Below are 21,084 nucleotides of genomic sequence, written 5' to 3' on the forward strand. Positions count from 1 at the left end.
ACTTGACTGGCATAAAACAGGGAGACCAGCATCACCAAAAGTGTTCATTAGTATCTTAGAGCAATGGTGTCAAACTTAAATAGAATAGGAACAACTAATCCATACATAAAGACTATAGGCTGCATACTGACCTAATTTTAAAATATAATGCTGCCTATGTTTTATTGTGTTTTAAATATATTTTGTTAAATATTTCCCACTTACATTTTAATTTGGCGAGGGCCTCACTCTGGAGCATTGTGGACCACACATGGCTCATAGGCCACAGGTTTAACATCTTGTTTTAAAAGATGTCTGGTTGTTGTACTTGTTCAGTTCTTTCATTCATCTCTGACTCTTCATGATGCAATATGGTGTTTTCTTGGCAAAATTAATGGAGTGATTTGTCATTTTTTCTCTAGCTCATTTTACAGATGAGGAATATATGTTGGAAGAGGCATAAAAACATTATGAATACCATATGTCTAGAAAAAGAAGTGCATGGGGCCAGGTGGGTAGTTCAGTGGATTGAGAGCCAGGACTAGAGATGGGAGATCCTTGGTTCAAATGTGGCCTCAGATACTTCCTAGCTATGTGACCCTGGGCAAGTCACTTAACCCCCATTGCCTAGCCCTTACCACACTTCTGCCTTGGAAATAATACAGATAAGGTTGTGTTTTTTTTTTTTTTAAGTGCATCACTCATGTAGTGAGAGTAAGGAGAAACAGATGATTACCTAGATGTTACAATTTTATCAGTAAAATGTTTAAAAAAGAAAAAGACTAAGTGGGAAGATTCCACTGTACTAAGTAGAAATTTTATGGAAGAATTATAGTAGATATGTATAAGAATTGAACAGGACAAGAAAGTACGGTTGGGTTATCTCCATTAAATATTGCAAAAGTATTACAGAATCAGGAGCAAAGATTTTCAAGGGTGCAAAGAGGAACATTTAGGCTAGATGACAGGAAAAGCTTTCAGGAAACTATAGCTATCTAAAAGTAGAATGAAAGTGTCCCTAAGAGATGGTGGCTTCCCCATCTTAGGTCTTCAAGAAGAGGCTGATTGAACTAAAAGAAGAAATTGCCATTGTCTTAGTGATAATAATAAAGATGAAGCAAATTAATGTTTTTTAAAAGGAGAACCCGGACAACTACTCTTCCCGAATATTATAATAGATTTTCCTTTTATGTGTGGGTGAGACTGGATGACAGCTAGGGTCCCTTCCAACTCTCAAATTCTGTAATTGTCATGCCACACTGTTTCCATTATCTCATTTTAAAAATCACATCTGTATTAGTTACCAGAAGTATCCCTAGTTTTGGAGCAAGCAATCTTACCATTGTTCTAGAGAGGCTGTACTAGTCCTTCAGAACAGCCAATGATGAAATCAATGTTTATAATTCAAATATGAGACAGCCAAGGACTTTACACTGAAATATTTTCTGATGTGTTTCAATTCACGTCATTTTGTGTATGTAGATGACTCCTGAAGGTATGACAGAGGAAATCCTGTGTAGCTCCTATTTGTGGCCCAGAGAGAAGAGAGAAAGCAGGACTGCAAAAGGGGGGGGTTAGAGGTTGAGCTGGTCTCCTGTCACCAAGGACGATGCTCATCCCTGAAGTTTCTCTCCTCTTTATACTCCACTCAGATATTCAGTTGCCCCTTTTTCTTTTCCTCTTCCTGGAATAGGCAATGAGTCTCTATCTGCTTCCTCTTGTTTTTATCACACGCATTTTGGCAAAATAAAATTAGCTTCTTGGCTTAAATAAGTGTTACAGCTCATGAAGCCCCAAAGCCCAAGTCAAACGAATAATTCAATTGCAAAGCAGCCTGACAGGCCCATAAAACTAAGTGCAGATGCAAATGCATCTTTAGGCCATTTAATGTTTTGATTAAAACAATGGAGATCAGAAAGAGTAAGAGGCCCTTTCTTTTTTATAGGCAGTTAATTCAGTGAGGGCCTGAGTGTTCTGCTCTAGTTAAGCCTTGGTCAGGCTTCCCATTATCAGCTTATGGTTTTGGCCATAAACTAAGCAAAATAAAAACAAAGCCCATCTCTGCTACAAGTTGAAACCTGGCTGATAAGCTTTCTTTCCAGGGCATCATTTTTAAAGTAACTTTGAAGAAGAGTGTCTGACTTTTGAAATATCACCAGGGATACAGAATCTAAAGAATCATTTTTAGTTTTCTTCTGTATCTTCAGAATGGACTGATTTCCTAAACATGATTTCTTTTCCCCTGGATGTTATTCTGTTTTGATTGGATTCTCTTTTCAAGTTTTCAAAATAAAATGCTTGTCAGCCTTAACTGCATATGTCTTTGCTTTGTGAGTTTAAGTTGGGGTCTTGAAGTTGAAAGCTCTGTGGGGTTAGATACATTTTTTCCCATTTCCTCATTACTCTGAAGAAAATAATTTTCAGCACAAAGTATCTGCTTACTAGAAGAAATTAGGGGGAAATACCAAATGTTACCAAAACCAGGATCAGTCCTCCCTCCCACCCCCAATACTGTTATCAAAAGTGAACTGTAGAGCTTGGGGATGTCTTAGTCCCTATCCAAGGAGTTCTAGGCAGCCCTCACATTTGTCTTCCCTATCATCTACCAAGATGCTCCCAGACCTCAAACCATAGCCAACAAGGGAGGCTAAAGGCCATGGCCTGACGTGTGTTCCTTCCACCTTGGAAAGATAATGAGGACCCCAGACCAGGCTGAAAATTAATCCCAAAGCACTTAGTGCTAGTGATACCAGCTGAACACAGAAAGATACCAATTAGAAGACAAGTGGCAGCAATAGGACTGAGGGCCAGAGGTGTGTTTCAGAAGTCTTCTCGCTTCTTGCTATTGAGATCATCACCTTCTGAGGTCACCAAGTTCAAATGAGCCTTCCTCCCTAGTTGGGAAATTTCTAAGAAAGTCATGAGCAGAGAACCTTAGGCTGATGGTTTCTTTGGTTGCTGCAAAATGTTTAAAAAAAGAAAAAACCTCTAAAAGGTAAACTCCCAATGTGTTGGGTATAAATTTTATGGAAGAATTATAGAAGATAAAGGCAAAAATGCACAAGATAAGAAGGAATAGATGTAATGGCCCCAAAATGAAATCCCATGCAATTATTGTTGATGTTGAAGGGCATGGTATATCTGTGATTAGGGGGAATTGGGGTAAAAAACCTTAACAGTGTTTACACAAACAGTAGGAAGGGAAGATTAAGACAATTAGACAGACATGTGGATAATGTGGAGACAGGCCACCCTTAATGATGTTTGTACTGCTTGTCTATTTTGTGACTGATAGGAAACATTTTTCTTTGTCCTGCCAATCTCATCTATTTGCTTTTTTCCCTTATTTCTCATTTCACTTAATATTAGTTTTAGCTGCAGCAAAATAAAGGTAATGTGGTGCAGTGGATAGGGTACTAGGCTTGGAATCAGGAAGGCATGAGTTCAACTTCTTGGATTCTTAGTTTAGTGACCCTTAGCAAGTCATTTAACTTATTTGTGTCTTTGTTTCCTCACTAGTTTCAAAGACTTATTTAAAAAAATTTAACTTAAATTTTTAAACACTAATCTTCTATATTTATACCAATACTAAATACTAGTTCCAAGGCACAAGAGTAATAAGGACTAGACAATTGGGGTCAAGTGACTTTGTCAGGATCATACAGCTAGGAAGTACCAGGCTAGAATCCAGGACCTCCTTTCTCTAGGTCCAGCTCTCTCCACTGAGCCATCTACCTGCCCTTTGGTCTCAAGGACTTCTAATGTCTCTTGTACTCTAAAACTATAATTCTATGACCAAAAACAGAATTAGAAAGGCAAATTTTTCTTTATAAATGGCAAAGGCCACATTGCATCCCTAATACATGATGGGTAGAAATAGGATGAAATCAATCATCAGCAAAAAAAACTTGTGTGAAAGAAGTGATTTAATATAAAAGGCACCATGAGGATCAGGGACATATCTCTTCTATGGAGGAGCCACAGAAAGGTAGAGTCAGAAATCCCAGATAACAGAAGAGAATAAAGATTTGGAGATCTGCATGGTGGGGAAGGAAGGAGATACCCATGTTAAAGAGAAGAAGAATCCACCAAAGTATTGAGATTTATAAATATCAATTACTAGATGCCCAGATCTTGTTTGTTTTTATCTTGGCATCTCATGGTGCCCCTAAATTCTTTTTCATTCTCAATTGCTTTTATTCTTTATGATACAGCATATTATGATGATGTATAATAATAGTTTATCATGGCAAAAGTTCATTCTTGAATGATAGGAAAAATCCCTTGAAAATATATCTGTAATATGTTTGAGTGTTTGTCCTAACATAGTTCCTGTCATAGAGTACAGGTAATGCTTTATCTTTTTAAATCTGAAATTTCTTCCACTTTTCCTCCATCACCATGACAAACTGGAAACTCAGGAATTGATCTGGAATGATGAAAGAGAGCATTTGGCCAATGATCATGGCAGACTGAGTCATTCAGCCTTACAATTCCACTTCTTCCTCCTTTTACCACTTGCCATGATTTTCAAGATAAATGACCTCCATGGAGCTACAGACAGAATAAAATGATTGCTTCTGTTTCAACCCACGAATAGCACATCAATAGCCTTCAAGGGACCCCTAGGCCTTGTTGTTGTTATGTCTGACTCTTTGTGACCCCATGGACGTGTTATGACATGCCAGGTCTTTTTAAACTCCACTCTCTCTTGAAGTCTGTCCAAGTTCATGTTTGTTGTTCTAGGAGAAGTTAACTTTCACTCTACTTCTTATCCCAGAGTCCTGAGGTATTAGAGTTTCAATGAGGAAACTGAGACCAGGAGAGGGAATTTGACATATACAATGTCAAGTTTTGGCACAATGGGAATTTAATCCCATGTCTCCCAACTCAGCCCAGGGATCTTTCCAACATATCATCATAAGTTGACAAAAGGAGAGAAAAGGAAGATAAGCAAGAAACCTAGATAATCTACTAACTTGATAATCAGCATTTAAAAATTAAGAATAGATCATATTATCACTTCAATTATTTAATCTCAGTTGACTACCTACAACCTATGTTACCTAAAAAAGTAATAAAATTATGATGCTAGCTTCTGATGGAGTAAAAACCTATTAAAAGTGGAGGATTCTTTCCTAAGAATATTGCTACTAAGTATTAATTATTGTAGGATTTTTAATAATAATCAAAAGAGAGGGGAAAGGAAAAAGGTTCTTTCAGTCAAGTGAGCAGAGCAAAGAGAGACAGAGACTCACACCTGCAGCATGTTACCAAAAGCACAAGCTCTGAAAAAAAAGAGCCCCACAGCATGGGTCTCAGCCAAATTTATCTCCTAAGCATCCTTACATAAAATGAATGTAGCTCGGGTGTTGCAAAGTTTCCATCTGCACATTATTTATCCCTCAAGATTCATGAACAGGGAAATCTTATATCTTTCTCTTGTTTGAAGGTCACTTAGTATTCTGGTAATAGGACTAGAAGACCACAAGAGTAGGATCATATGCTAAGGTTCCTTTTAAAAATTTTTAAAAATTAATTTATTTAGTCAATTTAGAACATTGTTCCTTGGTTAAAAGAATCATATTATTTCCCTCCCTCTCCTTCCTGTAGCTGATAAGTAATTTCACCGGGCATTACATGTGTCCTTGATCAAAACCTATTTCCATGTTGTTGGTGTTTGCATTAGGATATTCATTTAGAGTCTACATCCCCAATCATATCCCCCTGGACCCATGCAATCAAGCGGTTTCTTTTCTTTGGTGTTTTTATTTCCACAGTTTTTCCTCTGAATGTGGATAGTGTTTTTTCTCTTAGATCCCTCCAAGTTGTTCAGATCACTCACTGCATTGCCACTAATGGAGAAGTCCATTACATTCGATTGTACCACAGTGTATCAGTCTCTGTGTACAATGTTCTTCTGATTCTGCTCCTTTCTCTGCATCAATTCCTGGAGGTCATTCCAGTTCCCATGGAAATCCTCCAGTTTATTATTCCTTTGAGCACAATAGTATTCCATCACCAACATATACCACAATTTGTTCAGCCATTCCCCAATTGAAGGGCATCTCCTCATTTTCCATTTTTTTTTGCAACCACAAAGAGCACAGCTATGAATATTTTTATACATGTCTTTTTCCTTATTATCTCTTTGGGGTACAAACCCAGCAGTGCTATGGCTAGATCAAAGGGCAGACAGTCTAAGGTCCCTTTTAAGAGGAAGCTAGGTGGTATAGTAGATAATAATAAGTAGCATTCATATAATACTTATTATGTATCTGAAACTGTGCTAAATCCTTTATAAATATTATCTCATTTGATCCTCACAACAAACCCAAAAGGAAGATGCTATTATTATCCCCATTTTATAGATGAAGAAACTGAGGCAGCCAAAGTTCAAGTGACTTGCCCAAGTTTGTACAGTAGTGTCTGAGGTTTTATTTGAACTGAGATCTTCCTGTCTCTATACCCAATGCTCTATCCATTGTGCTACTTAGCTGTCTAATACACATAAATAAATAAAATAATTGCTTCCTTCTTTCCTTTCCTCCTTCCTTCTTCCCACCTTTCCTTGCCTATGGTACCATAATAATCCTCTGATAAAAGGTCATCATGAAAGATGGACAAAGGAGAACTTAGACTCCAATGGGACTTTGTTGATATTTTTTAACAACTCTGACATACTTTCAGATGGAATGGATGCCAACTCCTACAGAAGACTTCTCTTATTCTTCTATTTGTTAGCAATCCCTCCACCCCAAGAATCACTGTTTTTTCTTGCTATAAATGTTTTATATTTATATATATGTACATGTTATTTATTCCCCATTCCTATAATTTAAGCAAGTAGAGCCCCCCTTTTCCTCCTAACATCAACATTCTATTTTATTGAGATTGTTTTCTCCTTTGTTGTTCTATTCTTAGCAGCTAGCACAGTCCCTGGCACAGAGTAAGTGCTTAATAAATGTTAGTCGAATTGAAACAATCATCTAAATTGAGAATGATAAATTAAGTCAATCAATAAACATTAACAAATTACTACATGCCAGGCATATATGCTAAGCATTGGGGATAAAATGAAAGACCCAAACAATCCCTGTCCACAAGAAGCTCACATTCTAATAAAAGAGAAAGTATATAAGCAAGTAGATACATACAAGAGCAGCTAGATTACACAGTTTTAGAGCATTGGGCGAGGTTCAGAGAATTAAGACTCATCTTCCTGAGTTCACATTTGGTCTCAGACACTCATTTACCTGTGTGACCCCAGGGTAAGTCATTTAACCCTGTCTGCCTCAGTTCCTCATCTATAAAATGAGCTGGAGAAGGAAAGGGCAAACCATTCCAATATCTCTACCAAGAAAACCCCAAATGGGGCACAAAGATTCAGACAAGAGTAAAAGGACTGAACAATAGGTATACACAAGCTATGTACAACACATTTCAATTCTCCATGCTCTCTTTTCTCTCGCTTTTTAGTATAATGGATTCCTTACAAATGGCTACTTAGGGTAGAGGTTTTATTACCTTTCCCTATTCTAGTTATTCCTTTATTGTGTTGATTTATTCAGAAAGCACTGGTTATCTTCTGTGTGTACAACTCTGTACTTGTCATTTTGGCAGGGAAAGAAGAGAGGATAAGTGAATTTTAGAGAGATGATGAGTTCTTCCTGTGTCCATAGACCTCTGCTTAGATAGACTTCTCCTAGGTTCAGAAAGGGGCAACTGGGTACAGTGAAGTCAGGCAGCTTGAGTTCAAATGTGACCTTAGAAACTTAGAATTTATATGATCCTGGGCAAATCAGTTCACCCTGTCTACCTCAGTTTCCTTATCTGTAAAATCAGCTGGAGAAGGAAAAGGCAAGCCACTTCAGTATTCTGCCAAGAAAACCCAAATGGGGTCATGGAAAGATGGACATGACTGAAACAACTGAACAAAGGCTTCAAAAGAATAAATAATAATAGCAACACTGATCTGGGATTTTAAGGCTTGCAAAGTGCTTTTCATATTTATTATCATTTGAACATTGTGAAATAGGTATCATTACCTCTATTTTACAGATGAGAAAACAGGCTCAGAGAGGTTGTAAGTGATTTGCCCATGATCACATAGCTAAATGAACATCAGAAGCCATCTTCCAGATTCCCAGTCTAGTCCAGTATTTTAACTACTCTGCCCCTGTCCCATTGCTTCTCAGGTTAATTAGAATGAAAATCAGTCACGTTTCCTGTGCAGACCACATGCATTCCCCTTTCCCACGAAACAAAACTAAGATATTTCAGAAGTTAGTTCTGAGTTTAAAAAAAAAAAAAAGCCCCATAAACTAAATTGATCCAAAAAACAGGTCTGGGCAGCTTACCCAAACACAACAAAGCCAGCCCCCAAATCTAATTAACAAGGACCCGGCAGGATGAAATGAGCTAACGAGTTACTCGGAGCCCAATTTAGTCACCGACTTCCTTCCTCCCAAGCCTGGACTTTGAAGCACAATCGAATATTATTTTGCTCTCTGCAATTACGACAGACGGGGAGACTGGGTAGCTGTGCGAGATTTGTGTTAGTAGAGAAGCATTAGTGCTCCTGGGAATCAAACTGAGATTCACCCATTTGTGGCAGGTGTTTTAAGTACTCAGCCTAACAATCCACCCACGCATGGCACTCCAGCAATTCAACGACTAAATTAAGTCTCTGAATATTAAATTAATGATGGAAATCTAAAATATTAATATATTCTAATTGAATATTCTCCGATAAATTATCCAAGCATTCTCAGCAATTTGATTTTTACTTTCATTTCTTAAGGAACTTTCAGCTGCATAAATATAGCTATTAAAGCAATTCAAAGAAATGGAACATTTTCTGCTCAGACGAGAGAGAACTCTATAAACACAAAGAGTCTCAAATTTTCTTTCATATGATTGATTAAATCATAGAACCCAAGACAGCTGAATCATTAAATAACTGCTTTCTTCCAGTCCTTCTGGCTTTAGCAAGGGCAATATAAATTCCCTCTAGGTCTGAATACGAGGAAATACAATATGTATAATTATAGTAAGCCTTGAATGCTGTCCTAAGAACATTTTCAAGTTGAATATTTTAGGGACTATAGTTGCATTTTTAGAAATCCATTATCAGGGTAGGCAAGTGTGCAACTGGACACATGATAAGTGTTTGTATGTGAAATGGGGGAGGGCGTATTCAAAACCAGGGCTGCATATCTATCAACTGGAATAATTGCTGTATTCTGTGAAATGACAGCTAAGTTAGAAGCATATGCTATCAGGACCACAAAGGAGAATTATTTGTATAGAGATACTATTTAGGCAGATTTCTTAACCTGGTGTCAGGAACCTTGTTTTCCCCTTCTAAATGTATGCATGTGCTACATATATGTGCATATAACTATTTTGATATAATTGTTTTCCTTTTTAATCCTATGTATTTACTTTATGCATTTAAAAACATTCTCAAGAGAAGAGATGGAGTCCCTTCTGGCTTCATCAGACTGCCAAAGAAGTCCGCTATGCAAAATAGGGGAAGAACCTCAGATCTAGAAGATGGAGACCTTAAAGGGTGATTACTCTTTATGTCTAAGTTTGAATGGATTGAATGAATTCGATTTCCCATTCATTCTTGGAATAGGGTTGGGGCTCTATTTTAGTGACTGTGAACACACTAAACTGTATGTGAGAGGCAGAATTAACATTCCCTCCTCTCTCTTTCCTTAAAGCTCAAACAAACTCAACCCCCCTCCAACCTCTCCTCCTGTATTAGTTTCTTCCCTGAGGCTTTCACTCTCCCTCACTGTGGAATTCTCTAGGGAAAGAAATCCTCTTATTTTTTCATTTCACCCACATGCTTTTATGGCTTTGAAGAACGAGGCTCTGTCATAAAGACTCAGAATAAGGAAGGATTTGGAGAATGAATAGTTTCCATGCTTAGTAAGGTTCCTGAGTCCAGTGGAAATTTTTTCTCATGTTTATAAGAATGGAATATGCTTTGGGATGAGTTCAAATGGGTATCCTCCCTTTGTTCAAGGTAAATAAGAGGATGAATAAGCCTCAACATAATGATAATAACAACAACAATAATAAAATATAATAATAATAAGCATTCTGTTTGCAATTAGCCAACTGTACTTGCTAGATAGGTGTTTCATCAATTAACCTTCTGATTCTTACATACAAACTAATTTCACACAACTGAAAAGCCAAAGGGCGGAATAGATGTGCTTAAAATAATGGTGCATGTGAAACTAAAGGCCTTCTCCAATTGTAGAAATTGATTCAATGTAATTAATACATATTTAAACACTTATGGTCAATGGACACATGTGATGATTATGCTCCTAGCAAAGACGGTAGTAGTGTAGGAGTTCCAAACATCCCTGAACTGAGCAAGACTAAAATGTAATTGGAAAATATCTAACAAAAGAAAATAAATAGAACAAAAATAATGTTAATATGTAGTTTTCCAAGTCAACATGCAGCAGGCAAGGACATTACATACAGTAAATGGCTCCCATTTCTTTTTGTGATTGTCACCACTGGCAGAGTGAAAAAAAAATAATGAATTTGGAGTCAAAGAACCAAAATTCAAAAATAACACTTATTACCAATATGACCTTGGATAATGTTAGATTTAAAATGGTTGAAGGCCTTAAACTGTAACAGTTAAAAGAGTGATATTGTAAACTGTAGTGAGTTAAAATGGTGGAAGATAGAAATTGTGATAGATATAAGAGAGGGTGAGTAAATTTGACCGCAGAAAATATGTTTCACTACAGTGTTTTGGTTTTTAAATCAAATATAAGGTGATCACCAGGGAAATATTCCCAATTATTCAAATAGCCAAGTCAACTGGGTTTTATAGAGATTTTAATTAATACAAATGTGGAATTAAAGAAAAGAGAGAAAGAGAGAAAAAGGAAATAAGTATGAAGGGCCTTAAGCCAATATGGCCTAGACCTGAGTCTTAAGAGAGAGAGATCAGTCAGTCAGTCTTTTAACACTCACCACAAGGTCTGTCTAAGCAAGGATTCTAGTGATACCAGGCCAGCTCCATCTCAGCTGACTTCACCAGAGAGAGTTCCAGCCAGAGTCCTCCTTAAAGAGCCTTCCAGCCAGAGACTGTTCCAAAGGGCCTCTCTCCAGAGCCTCCAGAGGGACAGAGTCCCCTCAGAGGAGATTCAGAGAGACCTCCTTAGAGATTGTCCTCCAAGAGCTTCCCTTCTCCAGAGCCTCTCTCAAGAGATTCTTCCCAAGCAATACTCATCAGAGATCCTCCAAAAGGATTTTTTCTCAAGAAATTCTGCTTTTTCTTATATAGGGGTTTTTCTCCTATGTCACCTCCCCTAAGTCTTTACATCTACCAATCACTGTAGACGTTTTCCAAAGGACTGCCCATCTGAATTCCTGCTAAGTCGACTAATCTCCTCAGTAAGTCTGAACCAGTGAAAACACAGCTGAGTCAACTAATCTCATTAAGAGAAAACTTGCCCCACCCTTTTAGGTACCTAGCATCTCATTGTATCAATTCTAAAAAACAGGCATGGCTCAAAGAACTCCTTGCCTTATTATAACCATGGGTCCAAGTACTTTCATTGTTTAGCAAGGAGTTTTCTCCCCTAAAGCAGTCTTAAGTATGGGTGGAGTAGAGGTCCTCCCATTTCTGATCCTGGCGAGTTCTCACATCAAAATGGGGAATGTTTCCAGTAGGGAATTTGTTCCAATGGAGAATTCCTCAATGTGGAAATTTTTAACATTCACAAGTCTGAGAAATTTCAAGATTTACAATAAGGGGCATGCCTTCTCTTTGGGCTCCATTTTCACCACTGTAAAATGATGGAGTTGGACTAGATGTCTTCTAAGACCCCTTCTATCTTTAAATAAATGATTCAAAGATGATGGATATTATTACCAAGAGCCTCCTCAGCCTACTTCAATACTTCAAAAAGTCCTGATTTCCTCTGTAGGGGCATTCACTCTCCTGATGAAGATTGTAACCTCCTCATGTTTTAGTGGACTAATGAGTTGCTTGTGGCCAAAAGAATCATCACCTGATGGTCAGACTAATGGTAATGAGCATCTACAAACTTAGCTAGGCTGGCCTTTGGTCACAAGATAGTCTTTTCAACTATTTATATTTGCAGCAACTATTTATATCACTGATATTAGATTAATTGATTGCTGGGATTAATATGAATTTTAGTATATTAAGAAGTTCATACTTCAATGATATTTTAACCCATTATATATGTACATATATATATATATGTATATAATTGAATTATTTTTTCCCATCTAGATCATCACTGTGAGACACTCACAATGTGGAAACACTCTCCAGTACAGCAGTGATAACTCATGTACAATTTCGGATCTTAGAAGTATTTGGGAATGTTCAAGTGACTTGAAGTATGGTGTTATATCCAAGTATGTGTCAGAGGCATACCTTGAACCTAGATTTTTCCTGTCTCCAAATCCAGACCTTTATTTACTACATCCTGCTTCCTTCCATTCACAAACACACACACACACACACACACACACACACACACACACACACACACACACACCCCTTTATAGAACTGTGAAGACTTACTAACTCTAAGAAAAATTCAAATGGATTGTTGGAGGGTATGTGTGAGTAGTAAACCTTTGTTATCTCTTCCAAAGGTGAAGGATAAATTCCAAATAGCTCTAAATTCCCTTACTAGTCAATCCTGATTTCATCAATTTACTTTAATCCCTTCTAAAACTATTCTATTTATTTTCACCCGAATAATTCCTAAATTCTAAATTTTTATTATTCATTTAACATAGAAGCATTTCTAAGATTCAATATGCTTTATTCACTTTGGGGTGGGGGGGGGAGGAAGAGGGTGTGCTTGTATTGGCATTGTTATGTGCTTCCATTAGCAATTTTAAATTTAGTACCAATGTGGAAGAGCAACTTTGGGGACTCAAGTCTTTTTTTTTTCTTTTAAACCCTTACCTTCTGTCTTGGAGTCAATACTGTGTATTGGCTCCAAGGCAGAAGAGTGGTAAGGGCTAGACAATGGGGGTCAAGTGACTTGCCCAGGGTCACACACCTGGGAAGTGTCTGAGGTCAGATTTGAACCTAGGACCTCCCATCTCTAGGCCTGGCTCTCAATCCACTGAGCTACCCAGCTGCCCCCTGAACTCAAGTCTTAAGAGAGTTGTCCAGAGCACTGAGAGAGGTTAAGGCCAGGATTTTGGTGAATATCAATCAATCAATAAACATTCAATAAACATTTATTCTATGCCTTCTCGATGCTAAGCATTGTGCTAAGCTAAGGATACAGTTAAAAGCAAAAGATAGTCCCTACTCTCAAGGAGTTTACAATTTAATGGAGGAAGCAACATGCAAACAAACACAACAGGACCTATCCTTATCCTTAGAGATATGTTCTAAGACCTAATGTAGATTGCTGAAACCATAGATATAAGCCAACACCTGCTTGTACATCATAGATAACTGTATCTGAGGGTTACTGAATCAGTGGATAAGGGGGCACAATATCACTACTTTTGCATTTTGGGGCCATTATCAAAGTTAATAAGGGCTTTCTTAAATAAAGGAACTGAGATAATACAACGAATGTAATCAATGAGAACACTAGAAGCAGATTACAGGAAAGTTTCACATTGAATCCTAAATATGGGGACAAAATGAGGTAAGTCATATATTGGGCTGGTGAATGTTATAGCCTATAGGCCATGGTATAGCTTATACTTATTTGCTGGGCAGTTTGAAACTTATGAACCATTTTTTTTTCTTTTTGGGAATGTTTCCAATTTTGAAAAAAAGTTCCCCCTATGGTTAATCAGCAAACTATACACAGTATAAATAGGAAATAACTGAGAGAAAACACTGGAATTAAGAGAGGTAAGGATAGCTAGGTGGCTCTGTAGATAGAGTGCCAGCCTGAAGTCAGAAAGACTCATCTCCTAAATTCAAATCTACCTCACACTTAATAGCTGTGTAACTCTGGCCAAGATACTTAACCCTATTTGCCTCAGTTTTTGCATCCGGAAAATGAGCTGGAAAAGGAAATGGCAAACCACTACAGCATCTTTGGCAAGAAAACCTCATATGGGGTCATAAAGAGCCATACATGACTGAACAACAACAAAAGAGAAGGCTTCCTGTAGAAGTTGGGATTTTATGGGAACAGGATCAATCTTCAATTAGCCAATAAACAGTTACTAAGCACCTGCACTGTGCCAGGCACTGCTGTAACTCTGGGGATATAAGAAGAGGTCAAAGACAGTCCCTCCCCTCAAGGAGCTCACCATCGAATGGGGGAGACAACAAACTATATTCAAGATAATAGGAAATAATTTTAAAAGAGTAGGCACCGAAAGTAAGAGGGATTAAGGAAAGCTTCTCTCCTAGTTGTCCCCTGCTCTTCTTTGTAAGAGAAGTAAAACTTACTTTAAATTCTGGTTTAATTTCAGGAGTACAAACAAAAGAAAGGACTTAATATTTTGCTGTTACAATGAAACCTTTCTTTGATATAAAGTCTCTGTCACTCATTTCATTATAGAAGTTATAACACTACACTGGAAATGCAAAACACTTTTCAAGGCCCTAAACACCATCTTATCTCTGGGTTCAGAAAACAATTTAATAGAATGATCATTGTTTTAGGCTTTTGGTGGTTAAGAGCCACTGCAGGTAATCTGGAAAACTTGAGGTAGTCTTCTTACCATTATCTTACATTTCTTTGGGGGGCCCACATAGTTTCCCTAGGCTTTTGCTTTTTTTTTGGATGACCACTGTGTTAAAGCAGTATTGAAAGTTCTTGTATTGGGAAGAGATTGGACTAGATGACCTAGGAAGTTCCATTACAGTTAAAAATGTGGATTTTTTCTTTTTTCTACCCAAATGAATTAACTGGGAACTCTCAATGACATATTCAAGATTCAATTTTTACTTATCTTCTTCCCATTTCCCTTTTAATTTAGATCCCAGCCCAAATGCAAAAAAAAAATAAAAAAATAAAAAAAGCTTAAACATTTTGTGCCACTGTTCTGGCTGGCTGCTCAGAAACCAGCCTAAACCGAGTGGTTATTTTCTGTTTTGGATGCCATCTTCATTGCAAATATGTTTTCCATTCCCTATGCATGGCTGAGCAACTATATATGAACAGCCATGATGCTCCTTGGAAGGAAAAAGCCTGTAATTAACCAAGGTTTGGGGATGAAGATTCTGTTCTCCTCCCCTCCATTTTTCATTTAACATATTTTATCAGAATGAAATGCTTTAACGAGCAGAGAATTGCAGCTGATCCCAGCTGAACTTCGCAGGGCTGTTTTCAGCTCCACACTCCCATTAAGATGCATTCACATTTGCTATGATTTAGACTTCATTCAGGAACAACCTTGCCCCAAATACTGACAAGTAACTAATCAGCTTCCATGAAATGGAATGTTCCTCTTTTTTTTTCCTTCTTACAATGAAAAGCAGGAATGGAAGAGCAGAAGCCTCTTCTGTGTTGTTTTCTTCTCTATCTCCAATATACATTTGCTGTGCACCATACAACATATGGGCCCATAGACATACAAGCAGAATCGGCACAGAAAAACACAAAAAGAATGTATGGTTACCCCAGGTGCCATTGTGTTTTAACACAACTCTTGAGTTTGATTTGAAAAATGTGAATCTTCTTCCACAGAGGCCATAATAGGCATGGCAATTCCCATTTGCTAAAGACATATCCAAAAGAGCCCTGGCTCAGAGACTAGTCTTTTGATGAAAGGAGACAAGGAAAGTTCAGGATGCCTCTTCTATTATTGGTTTGAAAAGCTTTTGAAACCCATCCACCAGAAATTCATTGGCACAGATTTTCTTCACGACTCAGATCAATGCTGTCCACTTTCATGCGCTCTGCCTACTCTAGTGTAGGAACAGATGGGAGCCCAATCCACCACCCAATGTTCAGGAGTGTTTGAAATCAAATCAGAACTGTTCACCTAGATCTATCAGGCAGCCCAGCGCCCCTGGGGCAGTGTGAAGATTACGAGGATGGAAATAAGCACACGGATCTCATCTTTGAAAACCTTCCTTTGTTTCCCTCCTCCTCTTCTCACAGGCCATTACAGAGCAAAATGTAACTGATAAACCCTGAGCTCATGCCGACACTCAGGCAGCCCTCACTATAGGGGCAATCGTGTGGGTCAGGGGACCAAGGCTGCAGATGACAAATGGGCTCTGAACCAGAAAAACATCATAAAATATAAAAATACAAGAAGAACCAGCCACCCCAGGGAAGTTTCACGCTTATGGTAATAGTTTCTCAGCACTATGCAGTGCTGTAACTGCCTGCTCTGATTCCTCCATCCGCATACCATTATGGACTTCTGGGAAAATACTTCTTTCCCCCAACCAACCCCCTTCCTCATCTGTGTTTTCTGTTTGGAAATGGTGACAGCACAAACAGCATAAAGAAATGAATCACTGGGTAGCTTCTATGGTACCTACTGTCTCTAGTTAAGAGTTCTTCAGATTTGGTTTAAATATCCCACCTCCTCAGTCTGATTAGATAAATAACAAAATAGTGTGATACTTCCCCAAACAGAAATTAAAATTTTTTTTAATTCTGAAAATTTATTTAATTAATTAATTTTGAATATTTTTCCATGTTCTAAGCCCAAACAGAAATTTAAGTGTTTGATGATCTCAAACCATGGAAAGTGGCTAATTTTCAACCAAAAGTTGAATATGTTTCCTTTTGGGTACCGCAGGCTACAGTGCAAGGTCTAGAATCACCAACATTTTAATGTGAAGTAAGGCTATGATTTCCTTTGTCCTGTTTTTTCCCCCACCCTCCCACTGATGGAAGAGAATAGGTCAGAAAATACCAACCTATATTTTTCACCCTAGTCAACCAGCATCCAGCAATAGCTGGAGAATAAAATAATATTGAAGCATATGAACCTATGGCTTTATAAAGTATAGAGTAAGGTTTTGCCCAAGGATTTTTCTTCTCACTTTTCATTTATTAGCCTGCCTTTCTCAGTGTCTGGCAAGACAGTAAAAGGGTAGTGCTGTCTGGAGGAAAGGGAACCCCAGGAACATCATCAGCATTATCATCATTTAATAACTAATATTCACATAGCATTTTAAGGTTTGGAAAGCACTTTACAAAAGTTATCTCATTTTTCTCTTTACAACAACTCTGGGAGGCTTTTATTCCCATTTTATAGATAAAGAAAATGACATAGTCAGAGCTTAAGTGACTTTCCCAGAGTCATACTAGTAAGTGCCTGAGGCCACATTTGAACTTAGGTCTGATTCTAGATCCCAAACTACCTATCATTCATTCTAGCTGCAATGACTAAGGCTGATCAAGCCAGCAGATTAGAACACTGGGAATGGCTTTGATCTCTATGGGCAGGGTCATAACAAGCACTGGACTAGTACTGGGTCTTTTCCTAAGGGACAGAAATTTTGAAAACTTAGCTTACTGTAAGAGGGAAAAAGAGAGACACTTCTTATGTAAAGCTTTTATTGATTGCTTCCAATATTTTTAGTTATTTCCGCCATTACTTTGTATTTGCTTTGCATATTTTTTTGCTGTTGTTTTTAGTCCTTTTAGATTCTTTATGTTCCCATTTGGAGTTTTCTTCTCAAGGGTCCTGGAGTAGTTTGCCAGCTCATTTTACAGGTAAAGAAGCTGAGGCAAACCGAGTTGAAAGACTTGTCCAGGATCACACAGCTCATAAGTGTTTGAGGTTGGATTTGTATTCAAGTCCTCCTGATTTCAGGCCTAGAAGTCTATCCACTGCGGTGTTGTTCTCTATCCTAAAGGCCTTGTTTGTAAATAAAATTGGCTAGGTATGGTTTGATTCTGTATGGTCTATTATGATTTTTTTAAAGAAAAAATTCCATTCTACAATAGTATTCTTATTTATGGTCAGCTATTAAACTTGGGAACAGAGAAAGATGGTTGTGGATGGGTCAAAGAATTAGAACTCAAAGGGATAAATTACATCATTTTGTCTAACTTCTACAATTTTACATGAATGAAAACTAAAACCAGGGATATTTAGGGACTTTAAACAAAATCATATAGCTAGCAGCTAGGTAGTCCAATGGATAGAGTACTGGACTTGGAGTAAGGATGAACAGATTTCAAATCCAGCCTCAGATATTTATTATTTGAGTGACTTTGGACTAGTCTGAATGACTCATCACTTAACCTCTGCTTGCCTGAGTTTTCTTAACATTAAAAGAGAGATATAAGAGCACTTATTTCCAAGGTTGTTGTGAGGATCAAATGAAATCATATTTATAGAGTTTCGCATGACTTGACACATACATATTATATAAAATGGTAGCTACTAATAATACTATTATTAGAAGTAGTATTAATATTTATATTATTATTAGGTGTCAGAATGCAGAATTTGAACCCAGGTTTTCTGACTCCTTGGTATAATAATCATAGATAGGTACATACATATTTACATAGAACAAACATTTACTAAGCCCTTATATGTGAGGCAATGTGCTGAGCAATGGAGTTGCAAAAAGCAAACAAGACATTTCGTATCCTTAAGGAGCCTACATTTTAATGGTGGAAGACAGCCAACAATGGTGAAGGGGCCAGAATTTCACAACAGTATGAAGAGGAGATGACATTGAAGCCTAGTCCTAGGCAAGCTAAGATGAAAATTTAACTATCAGAATTATCATCCCAAGGGACTGTCCAAAGTGATGACAGGGAAATAGAGATTGTGGCCAGAGAGCATGGCCAACACAGTAAGAAACTAGCCAGGAGACAATTTAGAGTCCGATTGCTTTTAGGGTATAAAAGCATAACTTTTATATCCAAAGCATAACATTGTCTTGATTTAATTACTGAAACTATTGATACTTCTTATAATTATGTTAAAAGCAATCATCCTTTCTAACATGATTATTTTTTTAAGATTTTGGGGTAACTGTAGTTTGATTCTGTTGGATATTTAGTTAGATATGTAGATGATATTTTCTGGAGGAGGAAGGAATATGTTCAAAAATTATGCCCCTTTCTTTTATGTCCTTCTCTGAATTTTAAACAACCAACGTCATCTTTTCAAGTTGAAAGGAAATAAGAAACAAAAAAAGCATCAAATCATTACAGAATGATTTATTCATAATAATCCATGGCACCATGGTTTCAAGACGAGTGAGGTAAATTTCGTCACAATGGATGGAAATTACTTAATGGGATCCTCACCATCATTTTGTCAAATTATTGTTGAGATTAGGATGCAATTTTCTTCAAAGGGAGGAAGAAAATGCTAGTCAATGGACTTGGTTATTGAAAAATAAATATGTAAAATGAATTACTTTTCCCCCAAGGAAAGAAACACCATGGTGGGAGAACTTGAAGAACACCAGCTCAGCAAACACTTGTATTTTATTCAAATATCCACTGTAGCAACTTAATTTTTGGTTCATCTCTTTGTGTGATGCAACCTCATAATTGCAAAGTTGTAATCAGTTTTAATGGACAACAGCTTATTTATGGTAGAAGGGGCAAGATTATAAGATAGCCACATGCAGGTCATGGGACCTGGTCCGAGCTTTACAAGTGACCCCTTCCATATGTTATTAAAATGGCTTAGAGATTACTCAGGAAATTATCATGGCTTAGTCAATCAGAAGGGCTTGACATATACTATTTTCCACTTTGAGTTTTTCCTACTTCACAGAACACAACTTTTTGCTGGAAAATGAAACATATTTTCAAAGAGAAGAATACAGACACTTCCTCTAGCCAGGTTCAAGCCAATTTGAAAAAGAAGTCAACATCAGGATGTGAACTCTCCACCTCCTGTCCAGAACTGTGAGGCGATTTTATCCCAGAATATATTTATTAAAATCCACTTACCCTCACAAGCTGTTGTGGGAAAGGACCACGGGAATTTTCTGGGACATTGATTGGTGGAATGACCCAGTCCCTCTTTTGTCTTCTCAGTCCATTGGAATTCTGATGTTGGGGCCAGGGTAACAGCATATCATTTGGTGGCTGCATAATTTCCAGTGATGTACTCTTCTTCCCTTTTTGCTGTTGTTGTTTTGGTAGAGTGGGGAATGAAAGAAAGGGAGAGAAAAAAATCATTATGAGAAAATGGTACAGAGGAAGTATTTTCCAGCCTAACCCCTAAAGCTTCCAAACACTTGTTAAGACTATTTGTATGTCATTACACAGTTCCGTGGAAAATCTCTATGTAGAAAATTCATGTGCTATTATTGGTCCACAGAAAACTAAATCAAAGATTTTTTTCAAGGGGGTATGATATATAATTATTTCCTAGTTGTCAATATGGTTGGATAAACCATTGAGAAAGTGATTTTCTAGAATTCATGGGTGCTATTATGATAAGGGCAGACTTTTGAAAGAAGATGAGATGTTCAAACTAGGAGAAGTTTATGAGAATCTACTAGACATATGGTTGCACTTCCATCATACCTACTCTCCAATATGTCCAGAGTTAGAAAATAGTTTTGTTCTGTAAATGCAAAAGCAGAATGAAGAAGGTCAAACTGTGGATGCTAGAAGCATGGTACTAAGAGTGCTAGATTTAGAGTCAGAGCATCTTGGTCCAAAATTCAGCTTTTCTACTTTCTACCTGGGTGACTTCAAAGAAGTTGTTTTTATCTCCTTGAATCTCAGTTTTCTTCCCAATAAAACAAAAGGCTGGAACTAGATGACATCTGAATTCCATTCTGGCTCTAAATCTTTGCTCCTCTGATCCCAGCATTATCAGAGTTCAGAGTCAATTCCAGAGATATAAAAGAAGTAGAACTGAAACCTTAAGACTACATGGACACAATGACCCCAGGAATTCAACTAAAAAAGTATTCTAATAATATACATTCTTACAAAGGCATCTACTGCGAATTCTTCCTAGATAGTCCTCATCCACCCTAGCTACTGTCCAGGCTTTCAGATGTCTTTCCATTTTGAATCCTTCACTGAAAGTCTTCATGTTAAAATTTACAGTGATTACTAATTAGAGAGCATAAGGAACTGAAAGGCTTCCCACAGGTCATTATCCACCCCCTAGTTTATAAAAGATGAG

The 21,084-nt window shown here is 37.5% G+C and overlaps 1 protein-coding gene across 1 annotated transcript in view; it reads right to left on the reverse strand.

Annotated features, from left to right (window-relative positions):
• Positions 1–21,084, reverse strand: part of CDH4 (cadherin 4) — a 1,204,972-nt gene that overhangs the window by 404,360 nt on the left and 779,528 nt on the right. The window contains exon 4 of the mRNA XM_007475618.3: positions 19,890–20,066. Coding sequence (XP_007475680.1) covers positions 19,890–20,066 — 177 coding nt within the window. The remainder of the gene's footprint in view (positions 1–19,889; positions 20,067–21,084) is intronic.

Source organism: Monodelphis domestica, chromosome 1, assembly GCF_027887165.1.
Source record: "Monodelphis domestica isolate mMonDom1 chromosome 1, mMonDom1.pri, whole genome shotgun sequence".
Taxonomy (NCBI): Eukaryota; Metazoa; Chordata; class Mammalia; order Didelphimorphia; family Didelphidae; genus Monodelphis; species Monodelphis domestica.